The 20,201-nt window shown below is 41.0% G+C and overlaps 4 protein-coding genes and 1 long non-coding RNA gene across 7 annotated transcripts in view; 3 read left to right on the top strand and 2 right to left on the bottom strand.

The window, feature by feature from the left end:
• Positions 1 to 1,744: 1,744 nt before the first annotated feature.
• rab5b (RAB5B, member RAS oncogene family) lies at positions 1,745 to 11,475 on the bottom strand. The gene is made up of 6 exons (XM_027143657.2): positions 11,320 to 11,475; positions 8,735 to 9,020; positions 7,388 to 7,539; positions 7,118 to 7,240; positions 4,746 to 4,839; positions 1,745 to 3,404 (listed from the first exon to the last, which is right to left on the bottom strand). Exons 2-6 carry the CDS (start codon positions 8,895 to 8,897, stop codon positions 3,292 to 3,294), a joined length of 645 nt encoding a protein of 214 aa, XP_026999458.1. The 5' UTR covers positions 8,898 to 9,020; positions 11,320 to 11,475; the 3' UTR covers positions 1,745 to 3,291.
• LOC125141534 lies at positions 7,851 to 8,843 on the top strand. The gene is made up of 3 exons (XR_007140944.1): positions 7,851 to 8,064; positions 8,198 to 8,236; positions 8,707 to 8,843. It is a non-coding gene; the product is annotated as an uncharacterized LOC125141534 (long non-coding RNA).
• tbccd1 (TBCC domain containing 1) lies at positions 11,082 to 18,547 on the top strand. Of its 2 annotated transcripts, none has more exons than XM_027143653.2 (7): positions 11,082 to 11,417; positions 14,460 to 14,791; positions 14,931 to 15,092; positions 15,275 to 15,641; positions 15,778 to 15,964; positions 16,134 to 16,637; positions 17,235 to 18,547. In XM_027143653.2, exons 2-7 carry the CDS (start codon positions 14,462 to 14,464, stop codon positions 17,413 to 17,415), a joined length of 1,731 nt encoding a protein of 576 aa, XP_026999454.2. In that variant the 5' UTR covers positions 11,082 to 11,417; positions 14,460 to 14,461; the 3' UTR covers positions 17,416 to 18,547. The 2 variants fall into 2 exon arrangements, with proteins under 2 accessions (XP_026999454.2, XP_047671366.1); XM_047815410.1 differs by lacking the exon at positions 11,082 to 11,417 and adding an exon at positions 13,612 to 14,021.
• A 588-nt stretch (positions 18,548 to 19,135) lies between these two features.
• The window catches only part of crygs2 (crystallin, gamma S2), a 1,393-nt gene continuing 327 nt past the window's right edge, over positions 19,136 to 20,201 (top strand). The window contains exons 1-2 of the mRNA XM_047815411.1: positions 19,136 to 19,337; positions 19,718 to 19,960. Coding sequence (XP_047671367.1) covers positions 19,329 to 19,337; positions 19,718 to 19,960 — 252 coding nt within the window. The 5' untranslated portion in view covers positions 19,136 to 19,328. The remainder of the gene's footprint in view (positions 19,338 to 19,717; positions 19,961 to 20,201) is intronic.
• lcmt2 (leucine carboxyl methyltransferase 2) overlaps positions 20,014 to 20,201 on the bottom strand; it is an 18,423-nt gene continuing 18,235 nt past the window's right edge. For both annotated transcript variants that reach the window (XM_047815409.1, XM_027143652.2), the window contains exon 14: positions 20,014 to 20,201. This exon is cut by the window's right edge and continues 751 nt beyond it. The gene's annotated coding sequence lies outside the window, so the exon portion shown is untranslated.

The raw sequence follows: 20,201 nt of genomic DNA, 5'->3' as shown, positions 1-20,201 counted from the left end.
TGTGTGTTGTGGCATCATAAAACTGTGTAGTTAGCAGAAAAGTTGAGAATGCACAACCTTGAGGTGGATGAGCTACAACAGCAGAAGACCACATGAGGTTTCACAAGAACAAACATCTGAGGTGAGAAACTGAACAGTCTTTCTAACTTGATGTTATCGATGACTGTCTACGTTATGTAGAATATACGGTTGTCAGTGAAAAATCTAATCTTTTGAATTACAGTGTCTGCCTTTACATAGGCAAGACATCAACGTATAAAAACAATGCTTGTGGCCAGCTGACCATCTCATCCGTATGCGCTTGTTAAACATCCCATTCCAGATTTATTCTCCCTTTGCTGATAGAATAAGCTCCATTCTTCTGGGAAGGCTTTCTTCTAGTTGTTGGAGCGTGGCTGTGAGGATTTGTGAGCATTAGTGGAATGTTGGACAATTAAGTCTGGGGTTTAGTCAGTGTTACAGTTTATCCCAGAGGTGTTCAGTGAGTTTGAGTTCAGAGTTTTTGACACATGAGTTCTTCCACTCAATATTTGATAAACCAGTGGGAGCTTTCAGATTTGTAGCAACAGTGTAGAAAAAAAATAACACATTTGTATGAAGGTCAAGTGTCCTCCTAGCGGATCATAATCATAGCGTACAAATCAGTTAAACCTAATAGTTAATGCTTGCTAATAAGCCACTAAATGTGACATCTACAAATCCAGGGTTGTGCTAGTTACTAAGAAATAGTGACTAGTTACAGTTACTTACACCAAAAAGTAACGCGTTACTGTTTAAAGTAACTTTTTAGTAAACGTTCTTTACTGTTCCCATTAATGGGCAGGACGTTCGAACCAGAAAGACACAGCTTACATTTAACTAAAAGGTTTTTGTCTTTATGCTCAACTAAAGTGAAATAATGTGCATATTTCCACTTTGAGAAACTTGTCTTGCTCTCGCCTCGACTCGCCATTACTGCCACACATACATGAATAAACGGAAACACGCCCACAGTCTTTGTCTTCGTGTTTACAGGTTGGCATCCACCAATCCTACAATGCGTCGCTGCTGTAAACAGGTTATGCTGTAGGCTACACTTCAGCCAAAATGAATTAATTTAAAAAAGTAACGGACAAACGCACCATATGGTAACGGCAATGGAGTTACTTTATTTAAAAAGTAATGCGTTAGAGTATCAGTTACTGTCAAAAGTAATGCGTTAGAGTATCAGTTACTGTCAAAAGTAATGCGTTAGAGTATCAGTTACTGTCAAAAGTAATGCGTTAGAGTATCATTTACTGTCAAAAGTAATGCGTTAGAGTATCAGTTACTGTCAAAAGTAATGCGTTAGAGTATCAGTTACTGTCAAAAGTAATGCGTTAGAGTATCAGTTACTGTCAAAAGTAATGCGTTAGAGTATCAGTTACTGTCAAAAGTAATGCGTTAGAGTATCAGTTACTGTCAAAAGTAATGCGTTAGTATCAGTTACTGTCAAAAGTAATGCGTTGCTGTGCAACCATCTGAGTTGCTGTGAGGTTCTTTGGGTAATCTCTAATCTACATAGAACCTTTGATGAACAAATCATTGAATGGTATTTGGTGCTACATGGAACCTTTTACCAAGAATGCAAGCACATCGAACTAATAAGCCAATCTAAATGATGTAAATTGGTTTTTCGCTCGTCCGTGCCTACAGTTGTCTGTGTCGACTTTGCTAAGTCGCAAGTCTGTTCTTAAGCTGACCAAGAAACAGCCAGGAAACACTCTTTGGTTGCAGACAGCACAGCTTTATTTGATTTTCCCAGTTCACATGTGTTAACAGATGATCAAAATCCCACACGCACAAAAAAACTGGATCGTAAGAGACGTGACAAATGACTTCAATCCGTGTAGATGCTTTTTCGTCATTCCTTAAATGACAAGAAAACCGGATCGGCAACCAATAAAATTACAGACTAAAACTAATTTTAAATAAACAGTAGATTATTACTAGATCTTTGTACACAAAAAACAGCATACAGCATCCGTAAAACAAGACGATAAAAAGAATCGTTTTTTTTTTTTTTTTTTTTTAAACAAACAGTAACATGTTGCAGGTTATTGATGCGCTTTAGGCCAGAGGGTCTCGATCCAGTCCGTTTTTTTTTTTTTTGCTCTGTTCCAGCTCTAAACACACACAAAGGAATGAAACCCACTGCGTAGAACACTGTTTAGGTGCTTTGGGTAGGTTAAGAGCTAGAACTTGAACCGAAACTGACTTGAAACCCTCAGGGTCTCAAAGTTCTGCTACACATAAACTGCCAACTCAAAGCATCCCGAGCAGGCCCAAAACAAAGAACACGGAGAGTAGGCACTTCTGTTTTTTTTTTTTCTCCTCTAACTTTTCCATTTGTTTTTTTTCTCCCTTTAACTCAGCCACACTTTTCCTCTGTGCAGTGTCAGAATTTTCTGTTGTCTGCATAAAAAGCGATGGACTGCAGGTGCTATTTTGTTGTTGTCGCAGATGAAGAAGAAGAAGACGGGATCGGTGTGAGTCGGGTGTCGGTACTCAGATATGTCTAAGAGCGAGACTTTAATTTTTCAGTGTAGGATTGCTACCAATCATATATTTATGTTACTTACACACATACAATACGGATGACTTAATCAGTAGTTTCCAACAAATATAGAATCAAGGCAGATATGAACAGAGAGTATGGAAGAAGAGTGGGGGGAAAAGGGGGATGGGAGGTGGGGGTGGAAAAGATGTTGTCTGGCCAGGATTTTAAAAGCTGTTGAAGATAAAGTCGCCATTCATGCAGGAGAAAGTGTCCAGGGCTGCTGATGACCGAACGCGATCATTTCCATCTGATTACAATAGGGTGCTTTGACCGGGGCGAGATTAAGGTGCTGTGTTTCTTCTTTATGCCGAGAAGCCGTTAGAGGGTAGATTGTTTTATTCCCTTTCTTGTTCTCTTCTAAAGATTTGCCATTGTGTGTGCAGGCAACAATGAGTGTTGGCAAAATAAACAGGATCAGACATCCACCATTAAGTGCCCTGTATCGAGTGTCCTGTAGTCTACAGGACAAGTGTTCTCACCAATCATGCACTTTATACCACATCTCTGTTCAGAAATCACTTCCAGTGTCAGTAAAGGATCCAAATTTCTCCTCTTTCTTCATCCATCTCTCTCTCTCTCTCTCTCTCTCTCTCTCTCTCTCTCTCTCTCTCTCTCCGTGTCAGTCTTGGAGGTGAAAGGGTGGAGGATAGGGAACGAGGGTAAAGGGTGTTGGTGGTCTCCCTTCTTGATGTAGATGGTGGACAAAGAGATGTCTAGTTCCCGCAGCAGCTCCTGCTGGATTGGGCGTCTGGGTCCTGTAAGTTGACTCCCCTGTGTCGGGCGGCGTGCGTCGGGTTCTGAGTGTCTGTTTTCGGCATCTTCTTCGCTGCAAATGCCAGACGGTATATATTTTATTTCCAGTGTTAAACCACAGAAACCATCAGAGACTAAGCATTGTTCAAACAAACAGACATTTCTACTAGCCGTCACAGTAATGCGACTGGATCTAAAGGCACACATTCGCAGATACGGTCAGGTTTAAATGTTACCAAATTCGATTATTAGTGAGTTTGCCGTTCAAAAATTACATACTTTTCGAAGGGTTGCAGAGTTTAGAATGTCATGAATGCTTGAAATACGCATTCACTGTCCATTTTATTAGGAACACCAATACATCCATTCAAGTAGCACTATGCAAAAAATCACGTAGATCGAAAGCTTCAGTTATTGTTCACCTCGAACATCGAAATGGAGATGATGTGTGATCTCTATGACTTTCATGGATGTTGGTACCAGGTTTGAGTATTTCAGAAATATATATAGTGTGTGTGGGTTAAAGGTGGGGTCTCTGGTGTTTGAGAAATGCTTCAGAAACTGAGTCGGAACGACAAACTAAACAAAAAACAAAACAAACGTGTAGCCAATGAGCAGAAAGGGGCGGGGCTTGTCAATATGCGACGGAGAGTGTTCAGTGCGCATGGGTGACATTAGCAGAAAGCGGTTTTAACATTGAAATGGAGGATAGAAAGTGAAGAAAGGCTTACGATATGTTAAGAAGTAGGACGTGTTAATATAGGATCAGCTTTCCAGCGCTGGAGAGAACTGAAGGAGCAGGAAGTTGGCCACATATTCACAGATTGGAGTTTCCCGAGTCAATAACTCCTGAGCTAAACGCTGTTACTACACAAATAACACCTCTTTTCTATCGTAGTAATGTAGAGAGGCAGCTACAACCGTGTTTTGTGTAGTAACAGCGTTTAGCTCAGGAGTTATTGACTCGGGAAACTCGACTTTACTTAAGACGCCGAGGCGCTTTTTTCCTTCTCGATAGGTGAGTAACGTTGGTTACTAAACGTTGGTCCTTTACATGATTATGCTTGTGTGTCATTTTTGCTTGTTTGTTTATCTGCAATCGTATTGTTCTTCCCTTCAGCTATGATAAAGACACATTTCTTTCCGTTAGTCGCCTGGGTTACGTATGTATGTGTGGGCGGAGCTATCGATACAGGGATGGGACCCATTTGGGTTAGGGGCGTGTTTGTTTTGGTGATTTTATATGTTAACATTGGCTTTCAAAAATCAGAGACCCTACCTTTAAATTGCATTATTGAGTCTTAACATACTGTTGTAGTACAGTGTATGGTCAATTCTTTGCGTGTTAAACATGGGCTCTAAAAATGTTCGATTCAGGTGACTGCGCAGTGACACTAAACCAGCAGAGACTCACCAATGGCCAGGAATAACTCATTCACGTTCATAGCAGTCTTGGCAGAAGTCTCCATGAACAACAATCCTGTGTCTTCAGCGTACGTCTGAGCTTCCTGTAACAGGAACATGATCATGAAGTTGATATGAAGTATCATTCTCTCCTGCCATCCATATCATCTCCAAAAATAAAACACACTATGATATACAGTATAACTGGGTGTAGGCTTGCTTACCAAATTCACCTGGCTGTGATTGTAACCGTCAATTAAAAAGATAGTTTAAAAGATTCACCAGATATGTTAAGGGTTACAGATGCACCTGTTTGAATCATTCTAAATCAGCCAAGTCCAATCTAATCTAATTTAATCAGCACAGAGATGATGAGACTGCAGGTTATTTTATTCCAACCAAAAAATAGCTCCAGTTCCTGGTTGATTGGGGGCCAAAATCAACTGATTAAACAGGTGGATTCAGGTGAAAGTTCCTGCTTAATGGAAAGAATACCTACATCCGTACTGGCGCTTTACTGATCAAGTCAGAAGGTAAAGTCACTAAAGTTCATCAGTTACTGCCGTGCACCATTAACTGTTTAATACTGAACCTAAGGGTGCTTTCACATCTATAGTTCGGTTCATTTGGTCTGGACCAAAAGCAAAAAATTATATATTGTAGCTTTTTAGCAGTTTTGGTTCCTTTTCACACCACACTGTTCGTTCTGTTCCGCACCAGTTGAAACGAACCAAAATGCAGTCATGTGATAACATCCACATCACTCATTGGCCACATGTCTTTGAGCGTATTTCCTAAACTGCTTCTCGATTGGTTATAATAAAAGTGCGGGAAATTCCAACGAAACTCCGGAAGTAAACAAAAAGAGGAAAATACAGCATACAGTACACCATGGAGAGACGACTGCGCGCTGCAGTTATGTTCGTGGTTGTAATCTACTACATCGCTTGTATACAGCATTCTATACAAAGTCTTAATTTTCAGAATGAAGCGCGGATGCGGCTTGAAAGTATCATTTTAATGCGCTGCAAACGGCGAAGACGCATCGCAAGACACTTCAGGAGGTGGCGAGCATTACTTTTGCGAAACTGTGACATTCTCATCTTCCGAAAATATTGCCAACGACCCAGTACGGCAGCTGGTTTAGTCCAAAATGCGCAATACTTTTTGCAGTTAGGTCTATTCGATCTCGGATCGTGTTCTCACCACAAACGAACCGTACCAGAGTTCGTTTGAAAGCGTACCGAGACCACCTCTTCAAGGAGGTCTCGGTACGCTTGTTCGGTCCGCTTTTGGTGCGCACCAGAGTTCGATTGCTGCGTTCTCACCTGCCCAAACGAACCGCACCAAATGTGCAATCGAACTCTGGTACGATTCAACCGAACTAAACTAGGCAGGTGTGAAAGCACCCTAAATAAATAAATATTACAAAAATGTTATTCCACCTGTAAACCCTTCACATCTATTAACTATGCCTTATCCAGGAATTTCTGTACATATAGTTTTTGAGTTTTGCTACTTTCACTTCACTTTTATTAAAGAAATCCGTTTCGGTACTTCAGAATCATCTAAAACACGTGACTGATGGGCAGAGGTGGGATTAAGTCACACACGTGCAAGTCACAAGTAAGTCTCAAGTCATGAATGTCAAGTCATGAAAGTCAAGTCGAGTCTTTTTTTAATATTTGTCAAGCAAGTCTCAAATTTGCGACTTAGGTCTGACTCGAGTCAAGTCACATGACTCGAGTCCCCCATCTCTGAGTCCTTTAACTCAGGTCCGAGTCAAGTCTCAAGTCATGAAAGTCAAGTAGAGTCTTTTTTTTAATATTTGTCAAGCAAGTCTCAAATTTGCGACTTAAGTCTGACTCGAGTCAAGTCACATGACTCAAGTCCCCCATCTCTGAGTCCTTTAACTCAAGTCCGAGTCAAGTCTCAAGTCATGAAAGTCAAGTCGAGTCTTTTTTTAATATTTGTCAAGCAAGTCTCAAATTTGCGACTTAAGTCTGACTCGAGTCGAGTCACATGACTCGAGTCCCCCATCTCTGAGTCCTTTAACTCAAGTCCGAGTCAAGTCTCAAGTCATGAAAGTCAAGTCTTTTTGTCAAGCAAGTCTCAAATTTGCGACTTAAGTCTGACTCGAGTCAAGTCATATGACTCGAGTCCTCCATCTCTGCTAATGAGACACAGCATAACCTTTGGATTCCAGTTCTCCATCTCTGAAACCTCGGAATCCTGGTCTAATAAACAGACAGCCAGCCTTATCTGCTTTTACTAGCACAGAAACGGTTTTGATCTTTCAGATGTTGCTGACTAACTAAACCTCTGTAATGTCAGTGGAGAAGAGAGTGGAGTGTGGAGAGTGGAGTGTTCTGGGAACTGCACCTCGTACTCCACCAGTCTCTTGTCAGCGAGGTCTGACTTGTTTCCTGCCAGTGCAATAACGATGTTGGGACTGGCCTGCCTCTGGAGTTCCTTCACCCAGGCCTTCGCTCGCTCAAACGTCTCCTATCCAGAAGACAACAGGATGCAGCGGGATATAATCATTTGAGGATTAAACAAGTCGTAGATCTTTACACATAGCATATTTGCAGTTGTGTTGTATAATATTAACCCAAAGCTCTACCAAGCCAGAAATACAGCTTCGCCACACACCGGTTTTGTAATATCAAACACTACGATGGCTGCTTGGGCTCCGCGGTAGTACATAGGTGCCAGGCTGTGGTAGCGTTCCTGTCCAGCTGTGTCCCAAATCTCAAACTTCACCGTCGTGTCGTCCAGGCAAACTGACTGAGCCAAGAAAGCAGCTAGGGGCAGGACACAGAGAGAGGAAGGAAGATGTTACACTATTAACGCCTTGTACTGATGCAATCACAGGCAAATCCTCACTTCTGTGAAAACATTCACATTTTATTTCTTATGCTTAAAGATATGTTTCTGATAGAACTAGTACTAAATTAGATCCGATCTCAGAGCCGTTCACTCAGTATACCAGATAGATTTAATGTCCAGGTAAAGAAATCTAGATTTAGGCAATCCATAAATAAATAAACAAACAAACAAATAAATAAATAAATCTTTATGGAGAAAGTGAAGTTAACTTCCCTTGATGATGAGGACTCACTCTTGATGTGTGTGAATTAGAAAGCATTCATGCTTTAAGACAAGAACATCCTGGGCCAATGTCCAGAACAATTAAGCCAAGTACTGGAATCTGGACCCTGTTGTTAAGATCGATTCTAAAGCTCATGCATGTGGACAATGCTTCATTTTCTAGCTCCTGTTTCGACAACATCTAAACATCTGAGACAATGACTACACACTTCCAAGGGGTTGGGACATCAAATATTTTAACACCACCAAGGAAATAGCTGATATTTTCTTATAATCTAATGAAGTTGTTCTTATATGGAGTTTCAATTTATTATTATTATTATTATTATTATTATTATTTTACTACCTCAGACATATATGGACCCTTTTCCCCCCATTGGGCTGCAGCTGGTGAGTGATACTAAACAAAGGCTGTATTTTATTTACTCCTAAACATTCGTAGTCTGCTGATCACAATCTAAAGTCGAGTGCCTCAGAGTAGATGAGCCATTTCAATTCTTTCCGGCTGGCAGACGAGAATTTGGCTCACGCGAATGCACCAGTTAGTGTCTGTTAACGGTTTCTTTCCTGCGCTTTAGTCACTGCTGTAGCTATTGTATTGCATGAAGGAAGCATTGCACAGTTTATACATGATTACAGAACTGTGTAACTAGAAAAGCAGTAGTTTTTTTTTTACTTAATTCAAATAGCGAGTCAAACCAAACCCAATTTCTCCCAATGTTTTTGTCCACACAAATATCTGTTAAAAATGGGCTGCACTGTAGTTGGCTTTCTCTTACACTGAAATGCAATACATGTATAACATATTAGTACATTTGAAACAGCTCAATGTGTCAATGCATTTCTTATGTCAATTTCAGCACAATTGTTCCTCACTCAGCTCCTAACCTCCAATGGTGGTTTCCTGGAACTCATCAAACTGGCCCTTGACGAAGCGAAGGACCAGGCTGGACTTGCCCACTGCCATGTCTCCCAGCAGCACCAACTTAAACTGGCAGATCTTGGTCTGGGGAAGGTTCCCGTTGGTCCTAGCGTTCCCACGGGTGGTCATGGTGGAGGAGGAGTGGTGGGGATGTGGGGTGGGAAAGGGGTCCTCCTAGGCAGCCTCAGTATACACAAATAAATCCAAAGATATTGACTGATTACTTCTGGAGTGTTTGTTCAGCCTCTAGTCCTGAAATGAAGGGGGAAGGGGTGTCAATGTAAGGGATGACAGAGTTACCTATTATTTGAAATTAAGCTAAATAATGATGGTTATGAACTAAACAAGAACAAAAGCAAACATAAAATGTGATCAAATTAACACATGTGATGCCAAACGAAACTTGGTTGGTGCTATTTTAAGATGTACTCTGCAAAAGGAAGATGCCAGAGGAAACCACATCAACTAGTAACACACAAATCAAGACAAAAGTATTTAACATTCTGACCAACAACGATCATGCTTAACTCTTTGGAATATCCATCTCTAACGTGGTTCCCATGTTCAGAACTAAATGTGTTGTGAAAAATCTTAGTAGAAATAATTAAAGTATTATTCCTTACAATACTATAACCAAAGTAAAGTATTAAGCCTTGCAAAATATTACAATTGGTGTCATAAGACATATGTAGGCGATGTTGTAGGCCAAAGATGTTTATTGTAATCATATGGGGAAATAAGGGGAAATTAGGTCAGTGTATTTCGAAAACATAGGCGGTGATGCCGGTAAATAAGGTGATATGGCACCGTGGGACTCCAAGAAATACTGGGACCCAAAGAGGAGGCTCCTAGGAGCGCCAGGGTATATATTGAGAAGATATCTGGGGCTCGGGGGTGGAGGTGTGTGTGTCAAATTCTTCTGGCCAGATGAAGGAGGCAGCCCCTGTGATGACACTCTCCACAGTAGTGGTTAATGGCTAATATAAGCGTTTGTATTCTTCGCACGTATTTCAAATGGTTAAAATGTTAGCATTTTATTGTATCATTTGTATACAATGTTTATGTATAAAGCTTAGGAGTGCTGTCTGTCTCTGTACCAATAACATCCAGCACCTTAATGCAGAGCTCTACACACAGAAAGCCAACAGAGTCCTGACTAATCTTGTAAGATTTGTGGCTATTTAAAAAAAATCCTTTCTTTATACCGATTAGTAAAAAATATCCAATAAGTCGGATAAGCTTCAGCAACGATCGACCACAGAGAAGCTTTTGGCAACACCAGAGGTTCCCAACGCCAATGCTGGAGTCCTACACTTTGTGTTTCCCTGCTCAAATCCAACTTGATATAATTAATCAGCTAATTAACAACCATTTGGCATGTTAAAGCAGGGAAAACACTTCAATGCGGTAGCTTCTCAAAGCGCTTGACATTAAAGATGAAATTAAAAAGATACACATAATATTACAGGCACTAAAACTAACCATACAAAAAGATAAAAAGCCAATAAATAACAAATAAAGAAAGCACATAAAAGCTACCCTAAAAAGTATGTTTTAAGGTGGGATTTAAAAACACCCAGGGATTCTGCATTCCTAATCTCTGAGAGCAGGGAATTCCACATTTTGCCCGATCACCCGTGTTGTTTGGACAGTCAGAAGACCAGCTTCAGAAGAGCGTAGAGCAAATGTAGGTATGTAGGGGGTTAACAGCTCACACAAATATTGAGGGGCTAACTTATTCAAAGCCTTATAAGTGAGCATGAGAATTTTAAAATCAATACGAAAACTAAAAAGGAAGCCGGTGCAATTTTTCCAGGATATGTGTAATGTGCTCCCTTGCACTGGTCGTAGTCAGAATTCTAGCAGCTGGATTCTGTACCAACTGTAATTTACGTAGGGTAGCTTTAGGAACTCCAGCCAGCAAAGCATTACAGTAGTCAAGACGCGAAAAGACAAACGTGTTGATGAACTTTTCAGCCACAGACAAAGTCGACATGGGACGTAATTTGGCAATGTTTCTGAGATGAAAAAATGATGCTTTGTCAGTGTTACGAACATGATGGTCAAATGTTAAATTGGTGTCAAATATCACATGTCTGATCTATTCGGAGAAACACCCAAGTACAGAAGATGCAAATTCTCTAAGTCATGATCTAATATTCTAAAAGCTCATCAATGCTGTATGATGTATATTCAATCTAATGCCAGAGAGATCGAGAATCAGATTCACATATGATTGATCTACAAAGCGTGCAACATGTTCTGAAAGAAGTGTGTGTGTGTGTGTGTGTGTGTGTGTGTGTGTGTGTGTGTGTGTGTGTGTGTGTGTGTACTGCTGTGTTTGAGCTCTATGGAGCTTTGTAGCATGTCATTCCCCCAGGACACGAGTTGTACGGGAGCAGAATGGACTCTGACCGCCCGAGCAGCTCGTCCCTTCGGCCACACAGACACAGCGGCCCGCAAGCACAAATCCGCAAATATTCCCTAACAATATCGACATCTTATCTGAACAAATAGCCCATTTCACACCGGCACCGTTTCACATAGTTACCTGAGACGGTTACTGCGCGTTCCTGCCGCTGTCGTCGATCCGGTGTTGTTTCTTTAGGTTGTTGATCTATCATCTGCTTAGGCTGCCGGGACTTCCGGGTAAGTTGCGCATGCTCAGAAGTGACTCGATGACAATTTAGATCTATTCCAGTATATTGGAGTTCCTTATTTGGGGAAATGGGTTGATTTGAGTTATTTTGATAAACCAGCGAGATTAGGAAGGTTTCATCCTAAAGGAATCAATCGATTAGCACTGAAACTAGTCCATGATCTATTTGGGTTTATGTACCATTGTAAAGACTGAGAAGCAAAGATGGTTTGAACAGAGATTAATCTAATCTAATCTCAAATCAAATCAAACCAAATTTTATTTGTCACATACACATAGTGAATGAGAGAGAGAGAGAGAGAGAGAGAGAGAGAGAGAGAGAGAGAGAGAGAGAGAGAGTGTGTGTGTGTGTGTGTGTGTGTGTAAACTTGTGAGCACTAAATGACTGATATGAACAATGTAGAATGTGAGTGAAGTAAGGTTATTTTTTGGGGTTTTTTTTTTTTTTTGAAGTGGAGTGTTTTTAGTGATTTTATTGATGTGAGTGAAATAATGTTTCCATGTATGATACTGTATGTATTTCATGACCTTTTGCAAATGTGACATCTTTCTAGGGACTGCAGGTGGAAATTAGCATTCTTTTGCTATAACCTGGCACATGACATGACTCTTCTTTCTTAGACTAATGTTCTCTGTGCATTGCCCCTGATTAAGTACAAATAAACATACAGTTTACGATATGCAGTGAAATGCTTTATGCAACTGTCCGGTATAAGAATAAAGAATATAAAAAGCAAAAAATAAAATGAGAATAAAATAAGAAAGTATAAACTATATAAGAAAATTATATAAGAAACCTATATAAAAAACTATATAAAAATCTGAAATATAGGGAGAATATGAAGAAATAATGTATATACATATACATAAATATACATATACATAAATGTGTATGGTTTTTAAAGATTGTCCTTAAAAGTGTCCAGGTGTAGTATGGTGTGTATAAAGTGGCACCGTGCTGGTCAAGTCCAGAGTTAAAGTGTCCTTAGTATGTCCAGATGAAGTATGGTGTGTAAATAGTGTATGGAGTGTATGAAGTGTATAAAGTGGCACTGTGCTGTGCAAGTCCAGAGTTACAGTTACAGTCCAGAATTTAAGTGTTCGTGCAAAAAAAGGGCGGGTGTGTGTGTGTGTGTGCATAAAACAGTGGGGATGGAGAGAGAGAGGTCCAGCGTTAGATCCTGGGTGTCTCCTGGTTTAAGATCCGGATGGCCTGCGGGAAGAAGCTTGTCCTCATCCTCTCTGTGTTTGCTTTCAGGGAGCAGAAGCGTTTCCCTGAACGCAACAAAGAAAAGAGTCCATTTAATAATCTACCTTTCTATCACATTCCACATGTGCACTATGTGACTGAGCTTCAGTAACAGGAGAAGAAACAAAAGTACAGTGTCATATTTATGGAACAAGACTGAGATCATTTGTTCTTTGTGACATGTCACATTATCATGTTGGATATCTGACATGAGTGAAGAGTTTAACCTTCCTGGGCTAATCTCTGTCTACAGTACATTCTGTTAGAAACCTGTGTGTGTGTGTGTGTGTGTATGTGTGTATGTGTGTGTGTGAGAGAGAGAGAGTGTGTGTGAAAGAGAGAGAGAGAGAGAGAGAGAGTGTGTGTGTGTGTGTGTGTGTGTGTGTGAGAGAGAGAGAGAGAGAGAGAGAGAGAGAGTGTGTCTGTGAGTGAGTGAGAGAGAGAGAGAGAGAGGAGAGAGAGAGTGTGTGTGTGTGTGTGAGAGAGAGAGAGAGAGAGAGAGAGAAAGAGAGGTGTGTGTGTGAGAGAGAGAGAGAGAGAGAAAGAGAGGTGTGTGTGTGTGAGAGAGAGAGAGAGAAAGAGAGGTGTGTGTGTGAGAGAGAGAGAGAGAGAGAGAGGTGTGTGTGTGTGAGAGAGAGAGAGAGAGAGGTGTGTGTGTGAGAGAGAGAGAGAGAGAGAGGTGTGTGTGTGTGTGTGAGAGAGAGAGAGAGAGAGAGAGAGAGAGAGAGAGAGAGAGAGAGAGAGAGAGAGAGAGGTGTGTGTGTGTGAGAGAGAGAGAGAGAGAGAGAGAGAGAGGTGTGTGTGTGAGAGAGAGAGAGAGAGAGAGAGAGAGAGAGAGAGAGAGAGAGAGGTGTGTGTGTGTGTGTGTGTGTGTGTGAGTGAGAGAGAGAGAGAGCGCGCGCGCGTATGTGTGTGGTGGGGATTCAGGACTTTTATTTTGAAATCCACACGGCCCGTCTGTTGTTTATTGACGTGTTCGCTACAACGACACCAAAAGGAAATGTTTTTATAAAAGAGTTGTTTGAGAAACTTTTAAAGAATAACATATTGTTTGCTGCACATTTTGGATGAACTAAAAGTGCAGAGATATTAAGGAGCAAAAAAAAAAGGTCAAACTGTGCAACAATTTTTTTTTTTAAAAAAGATAAAAAAAAACACCGTTCGAGTTTCTGGCGCCAATAACGCGTTGTACAGGCGGGAGAGTTTAATGAGCAACTATCCGATGTCACATACACAATAGGTTACACCGTTAGCTTAAAAAGCTAATTAGCAAAGTGTTTATTTACCTCATGAAGTGGAAGTGACCGCCGTCTGAGAGGGAGGACGGACGGATGCCGAAAGGAAAGTAAGAATTCTGCTGTAACTAAAACTAAAAAACTAAAACTATAAAACTAACCTATTATATAATTACTAAAAACATTATGAGCTCTTTAACTAATAGAAGCTAGTTCGCTTGTTTGCTAATTTATATTTAACGGTTAAAGTCATTGCACGTGCTGTGGTTGCCATGGGAACCCTGTCCCGCTTTTAAAGATGCCCATTTAATAGCCTATTTTATTTTAAGCTTTATAGGTGAGCAAATAAATGAGAGGTTTTACATCAAACTCCTTTTTATTTCAGTGGAAACTATTCCAGATTAAAAACAACAGCATGTAAGATACTACACCTTGTGGCTTGGTTGTACACCAATGGTCCAGATACTATAGTAATGTCAGCCTTTTTTGAATGGGAGAATCAGGTGGCTTTCAGATCACTCTTAATATTTCTCATGTCTTTTCTTCAGAAATGGAGTCCTGCTCAGCGAACGTGTGGCCCCGTCTGGAGCCTTTCCTCCTGGGTGCTCTTCAGGCTGCACCACCAGCAAAGCTGAGCATGCACTACCTGCGAAAGATGGCCTGCTACGTGCGCACACGTGATGGCTGTTTCCCACGTCTGGGATGGCACATGTGGAAGCACATTGCCTGTGGCAAGCTGCAGTTGCCTGATGAGCTGGCCTGGCTCTACTTTGAGACCTTTGACCTGCTGGTACCTCGCCCTGCTGAGCAAAAGCTTGAGTGGGCAGAGGCTCTGTCTCAGAGCCTGAACCCTCGTGATCTGGATCGTCAGCGCAGCAAGGTGTGAGACATGATTTTAATCTTGTTTATAATCATAACCATTTACGTTTATTTAATGTTGGGGAAGACATTTTAGAGACTTTTCAAATCGCAATTCTCTCTATATACAAGTAATCTTTTTAATTTTTATATGTCTTCAGCTGTCTGTGGACACATTGCAGTTCCTGCTGTTTCTCTACCTGCAGCAGCTGAACCGGGTCTCTTTGCGCACATCTTTAATCGGTGAAGAGTGGCCAAGTCCTCGGTCTCGCTCTCCGTCATCCTCCTCTGATAGGGACGCCAAGATCAGCTCCCAAAATAAGGTAGAAACTTTGACATTATTTCTAATTGTGCCTGTCTTACGATCTTAGTGTTCCATGATAGCAGTGCTTCTTGCTAGTTAAATGATAATGCAACATTTGTGTTTAAATGTTTTCACAAGAGCTGATTTTGCATCAATGTAATAGAGAAAACAGTAATAATAAGTAATCTCATGTTCTTGCAGAATTGGGATGACCATGCACAGCTCACCTTTGTGCAGACTCACCTGGCTGAACTGCTGGAGCTGCTGTCAGATCCAGGTGAGCTAAGCAGTTCACATCAGGTCCTGCGAGACGGTACACTTTCTTCCGAGGCCCTGCAGGCACTCAGTGTGCTGCTAGAGGGCACTGTGAGCCGGGGCCGCACTATTCACCCTCTCTATCGGCTACTCAGCCGTGCCCCGCTTCAGGCCGTGGCTGGATACTCAAAAGTCAGCCGCTCCTACTCGCTGCAGAAGTTGCAGAGCTGGCTGCACCAGGCACTCACACTGAACCCATTCGGCATGTCCACCTGTCTGCGCTCGGGCAAGAAGCTGGCCTGGGCTCTGCAAGGTAAAAAATGCTTTACTTTTGTTCCATTTCCTGCTGAACCACTTTCCCACAATTTATTTATGATTGGAATTCTAAAACGTACATCATTGTTTTTAATTAAGCACACAGTGCACTTACAGAATTCTCTTTGCTTTAGTGGAAGGTGCTATGAAGCGGGCCAAGATAGCAAGGAACACACACATGGCCCCTCCAGGCAGCAGGGTGGTGCTGATGTCCCAGGTATACAAACAGACTCTGGCTAAAGACTCTGAGAAGCTGGCTGGTGCAAATGTCAAACTGCACCGTTGCAGCGAGGCTTTTATCTACCTACTTTCACCCCTTAGGTAAGAGTCTTGGACAAATGGACTGTTTGCTCAATAGGTTTGCTTAAGGAGATCAGAGAATGTGTTCTGAATATTATTTCAATATGACAATAATACTACCCTGAAAAAAAATAATAAAAGTAATGTCTTGCTGTAAAATCGCATTGTGGTCCACACTTTGATGTTGCAGGTCAGTGACGCTTGATAAATGTCGAGACAGCACTGTGGTATTGGGCCCAGTGGAGACCACAGTTCATATGCAAAGCTGCGAGAACGTGCGGCTGGTTTGTGTGGCCGGACGCTTGGCAGTTGGCGGCTCCACCCACTGCACCATTCATGCGCTCACTCCCACTAGGCCACTTTTACTGCCTGGCAACACCAGCCTCACACTCGGGCCTTTTCACACACACTACCCCAGCCTGGAGGATCACATGGCCAGTGTGGGTTTGGCGGTTGTACCCAACCTCTGGGATCAGCCACTGATTTATGCGCCAGATAGTCCATCACCAGACCTGGTCTGCTACAGCATCCTACCCCCCACACAGCTCTGCCCTATGGTGGTACCATTCCTCATGGAGGGTGACACCTGCGAGGTGCCAGGAGGACTGCCGTCAGTCTACCAGGAGGCCCTAGAGGAGCGTCAGCAGAGGGTGCACGACTGGCAGAAGACGGTGAAGGACACACACCTTAACAAGTAAGCTGTTATTGCTGTGTAGCATAAAAAGGATTATCATATATATATTATCATATATGATATTGCATATCATATATAAAGGATTATCGAGACTGCAGTTTCTTTCCTTGTGCAAGTAAAGTAAGAATTGGTCATGGCTGTCATCTTTCAAGTGCTATTAGAGAAGTCAAAATCTCACTCAGGGACAAGCGCTTTATCTGTATTATATGTATTACATCAGAAAGCTTTTTGTAACATTTAAAATTTCTTTTATAATCTAGTAGCGGACAATAAAATACCTTCTTAGATAGAGAAGTCCAGAAGCTGTGAAATTCTTTACAGTGTAGAAAAGAAATAGAACACTGATACAATATCCAATCAGGACGAGGAATTATCTCTATTTACCTGTTAATCTTATGTCAACTGATTATATTTCCACATCTTGTACTACTGTTTACACATGCTATGCTATGCTATGCTAAGAAATGTCTGATTTTCAGTAAACCTTTGTGAAAGTCACTAACCGTACCTTTAATTGTGTTGGAATGCATATCTGACCGTAGCACAAATGGTTGTTTTAATTTTTTTAAATAGTATTTTCTTTCTCTCATCCTCCAGGGAGCAGCGGCAGAAGTTCCAGGCTCTGGTAGAGCAGAAATTTCACGAATGGCTCCTGGAGACAGGACGGAGACAGGAACTGGACAGCCTACTGCCTCCAACCGTCACGCCTTCAAACCCTACTCACAGCTCTGAACATTCTCTACAGCATCCGAAAACGAACACGCTCACAGTTTCCTGAGCATCCGCACGCCGTAATACACAACTACGCACTTATTTTTATTTGTTGTGGTTTACACTTGCTTAGCATTAGCATTGGCTGAAGCAGATATGCTTTTGTATGAACACTGATCTCTTTGAATCCCACAGCTGATTCAGATTTGGCAGTTTGTTTTGCAGACTCAGGACAAAAAAGTATGATTTTGAAGTAAGATGCTGAACGTCAGGAGAATGACTCGTACTGCTGTAGAGAATTATATGCTGGATACGTGCTCAGAATAAGCTTCAGTTTTATTTAATAGTCCCTTAAACCTCAAGAGACATTCCTTATTATTATTTTCTCCGTTACATGCAAGTTTTACAGTCCAGGTACTCGTGTTTACATCCCTTTTAAGAGGATGACTGGCTTGCTACTGTTGAATAAATAAATAAGAATAAGGTCTTTTAAGACTTAATAAGGTCTTACCGTAGTCTTTTCTGTTGTAATAATTATAGAGTCCTGCATAATTGTGTACAGTTTGAAAGTGTATTCTTAATTCCCCCAGAAGTCGTCTTTGGTTTACAGTTTGACATAAATGTGCTGAAGGAAATACACAGGCATTCATTTTCCTAAAATAAGAGCACTGATCTAACAATAATATCTAGATATCCATTAGTACCAAGCTCTCTACTTGGCAGCCAGTATAACTGTGAACGTATGTTTTCCTGCTGTAGCCTAGTTGCACTTCCAGCTTTACAGTTTTTCCAGGAACTGCCACATGTCGTGTCAGTGTTTTTCACTTCTGGAGATTTTCTGCACCGTATCAGTTTTAGCATTCAGCTGCTTTCACAGCCCAAACACACAGCATTAAAAAGCATGTGTTCAGAACTCCACAACACAAATACGGGAAGCTCTGAACTAGATTTATTGTTGCATTTAATTTATACAATGTGTCTGTCTGACAAGCGATAATAGATGACTTCTGTATGCACTCGCTGTTGTCCGGCTCGGTTCTTGTTTCTTTTTTCCATTATGAATAAAGTGTATGAACAAATCCATAGGATCTGTTAAAAAAAAAAAGCCGTGTTAAGCATAGTTTGCGATTATGTTCAGATTAAGGGAAAAGATTTCTTCTGACTACTAATAAAGGATATTTGTGTATGATAGAAGTTCATGACTGTGTCTGTCTCTGGCTTTCAAGACAGTTGCATCGGATACATTAGGTATTGCATCAGGCTGAATCTTACATCCAGTAACTACAACCAGATCTCGAAGAATAATAACTTCTATCCCAATCCTTGTATATTTCTTTAAGCCTGTGTTGCTACAAGGCAAGTTATAGGAATAACTCTTAAAGCCGTGATGAGCACACAAGAGGCCATAACACTCACACTGAATTGCTATTAAAACCCAATTCCGTTTCAACAAAACACACACACACACATATATATATATATAAAATGTTAAAAGAAAAAATGCTTTAATTTTTGCCTCTTAGATAAAACCAGTAAAAAGAGCTGAGTTGGGAGAATGATGCATCATTTTAAAGAGTCAGACACAATAATCCATTATATTTGGGCTCATCACATTTGCTGGAGGTCTTGGCATTGGCTATCAGTCTGGCATGATGCTTGTATTGTGGTGCTTTCTGGGATGGTGGATGTGTGTGTGTGTGTTTCAGCCAGCACAGAAGGGGGAGGGGGAGTATTGCCATTATACTTTAATCCCACATCACATTTTCTGGAAAACCTGAATAAAGGCCTAGATTTACTGACTCAAATTTTGGATCTCATTGTCATGACAAAGTGATTATTGAGTGCTCGCTAACCACCTAATCCTAAATCTGGGGGGTATTAGGTGGTTGGGGTCAGTATTTAAACAGCAGCACTAGCGAGTCTGTGCTCAGTCAGGACTTGAGATACGTTCCTCAGTCAAGCTTAACTCCAGGATCCATAATGGGGAAGGTGAGTGAGTGCACATGTGCAAAGTATTATGTGCTTCAACCGATGCTTTTGGCCTTATCGAGGAAAAATCTTTGCACTGGTTATGCATTTGTTATGAATGACTACAAAACATTTTGTATAACAAAAACGTGTATTTTTATGAGATAGAGTTGACACATATTTGAACTGCAAACTGTAAAAATGTGCTATTCTGTTGCAGTAGAAATTTTATGATAATCAGCGTTTTGCTTTTGGCATGAATCGAACCAATAAACTCACCGTAGTGATTCTTTATCTTCACGTATACATGTGGATGATGTATTTAGATGTATAATGCACAGCATCTGAACTGATCAATATAAAAAAAAGTGGTTTTAATATCCATCCATTTACCTTTCTAGATTATTTTCTACGAGAATAAAAACTTCCAGGGCCGCCGTTATGAGTGCGACAGTGACTGCTCAGACTTCCACGTCTATCTGGGCTGCTGTAACTCCATACAGGTGGAGAGTGGCATCTGGGTGGTCTATGAGCGCCCCAATTTTACAGGCTACCAGTATGTAGTAAAACGTGGTGAATATCCCGAATTCGTTCGCTGGATGGGTCTCAATGATCGACTCAGCTCATGCAAGATGATCAACCTTGTAAGTCAAACCACTGCGTTAAAACATTGCAGTGACCAAAACGTAACACGGTATACAGTTTGTCTGCTTTATTTATGTATGAAACTGTAACCCTAGAAACACCTCCAAAGTAACTGCAAATCATTCTAGTCTCAAATGATGTTTAAATATCATCTACCATAAACTAAAATATCCCAGAATATGTAGTAAAATATCTCATCACCTTCTGTCCTCTACCTTCCCATTTATACCTTTCCTTTCC

Source organism: Tachysurus fulvidraco, chromosome 6, assembly GCF_022655615.1.
Source record: "Tachysurus fulvidraco isolate hzauxx_2018 chromosome 6, HZAU_PFXX_2.0, whole genome shotgun sequence".
Taxonomy (NCBI): Eukaryota; Metazoa; Chordata; class Actinopteri; order Siluriformes; family Bagridae; genus Tachysurus; species Tachysurus fulvidraco.
Note: the sequence above shows the minus strand (reverse complement) of the source record. Positions and strands in the feature narration are given on the sequence as shown.

What these genes read in the sequence shown, in the direction of transcription:
- rab5b (XM_027143657.2), bottom strand. Translation starts at nt 8,897, where the DNA reads ATGACCACCCGTGGGAACGCTAGGACCAACGGGAACCTTCCCCAGACC. An exon ending in CCAGGAAACCACCATTGGAG is followed by an intron (nt 7,540 to 8,734) that starts GTTAGGAGCTGA and finishes TCCTGCCCCTAG; the next exon opens with CTGCTTTCTTGGCTCAGTCA. An exon ending in TGTTTGATATTACAAAACCG is followed by an intron (nt 7,241 to 7,387) that starts GTGTGTGGCGAA and finishes TCTTCTGGATAG; the next exon opens with GAGACGTTTGAGCGAGCGAA.
- tbccd1 (XM_027143653.2), top strand. Translation starts at nt 14,462, where the DNA reads ATGGAGTCCTGCTCAGCGAACGTGTGGCCCCGTCTGGAGCCTTTCCTC. An exon ending in AGATCAGCTCCCAAAATAAG is followed by an intron (nt 15,093 to 15,274) that starts GTAGAAACTTTG and finishes ATGTTCTTGCAG; the next exon opens with AATTGGGATGACCATGCACA. An exon ending in TACCTACTTTCACCCCTTAG is followed by an intron (nt 15,965 to 16,133) that starts GTAAGAGTCTTG and finishes TTGATGTTGCAG; the next exon opens with GTCAGTGACGCTTGATAAAT.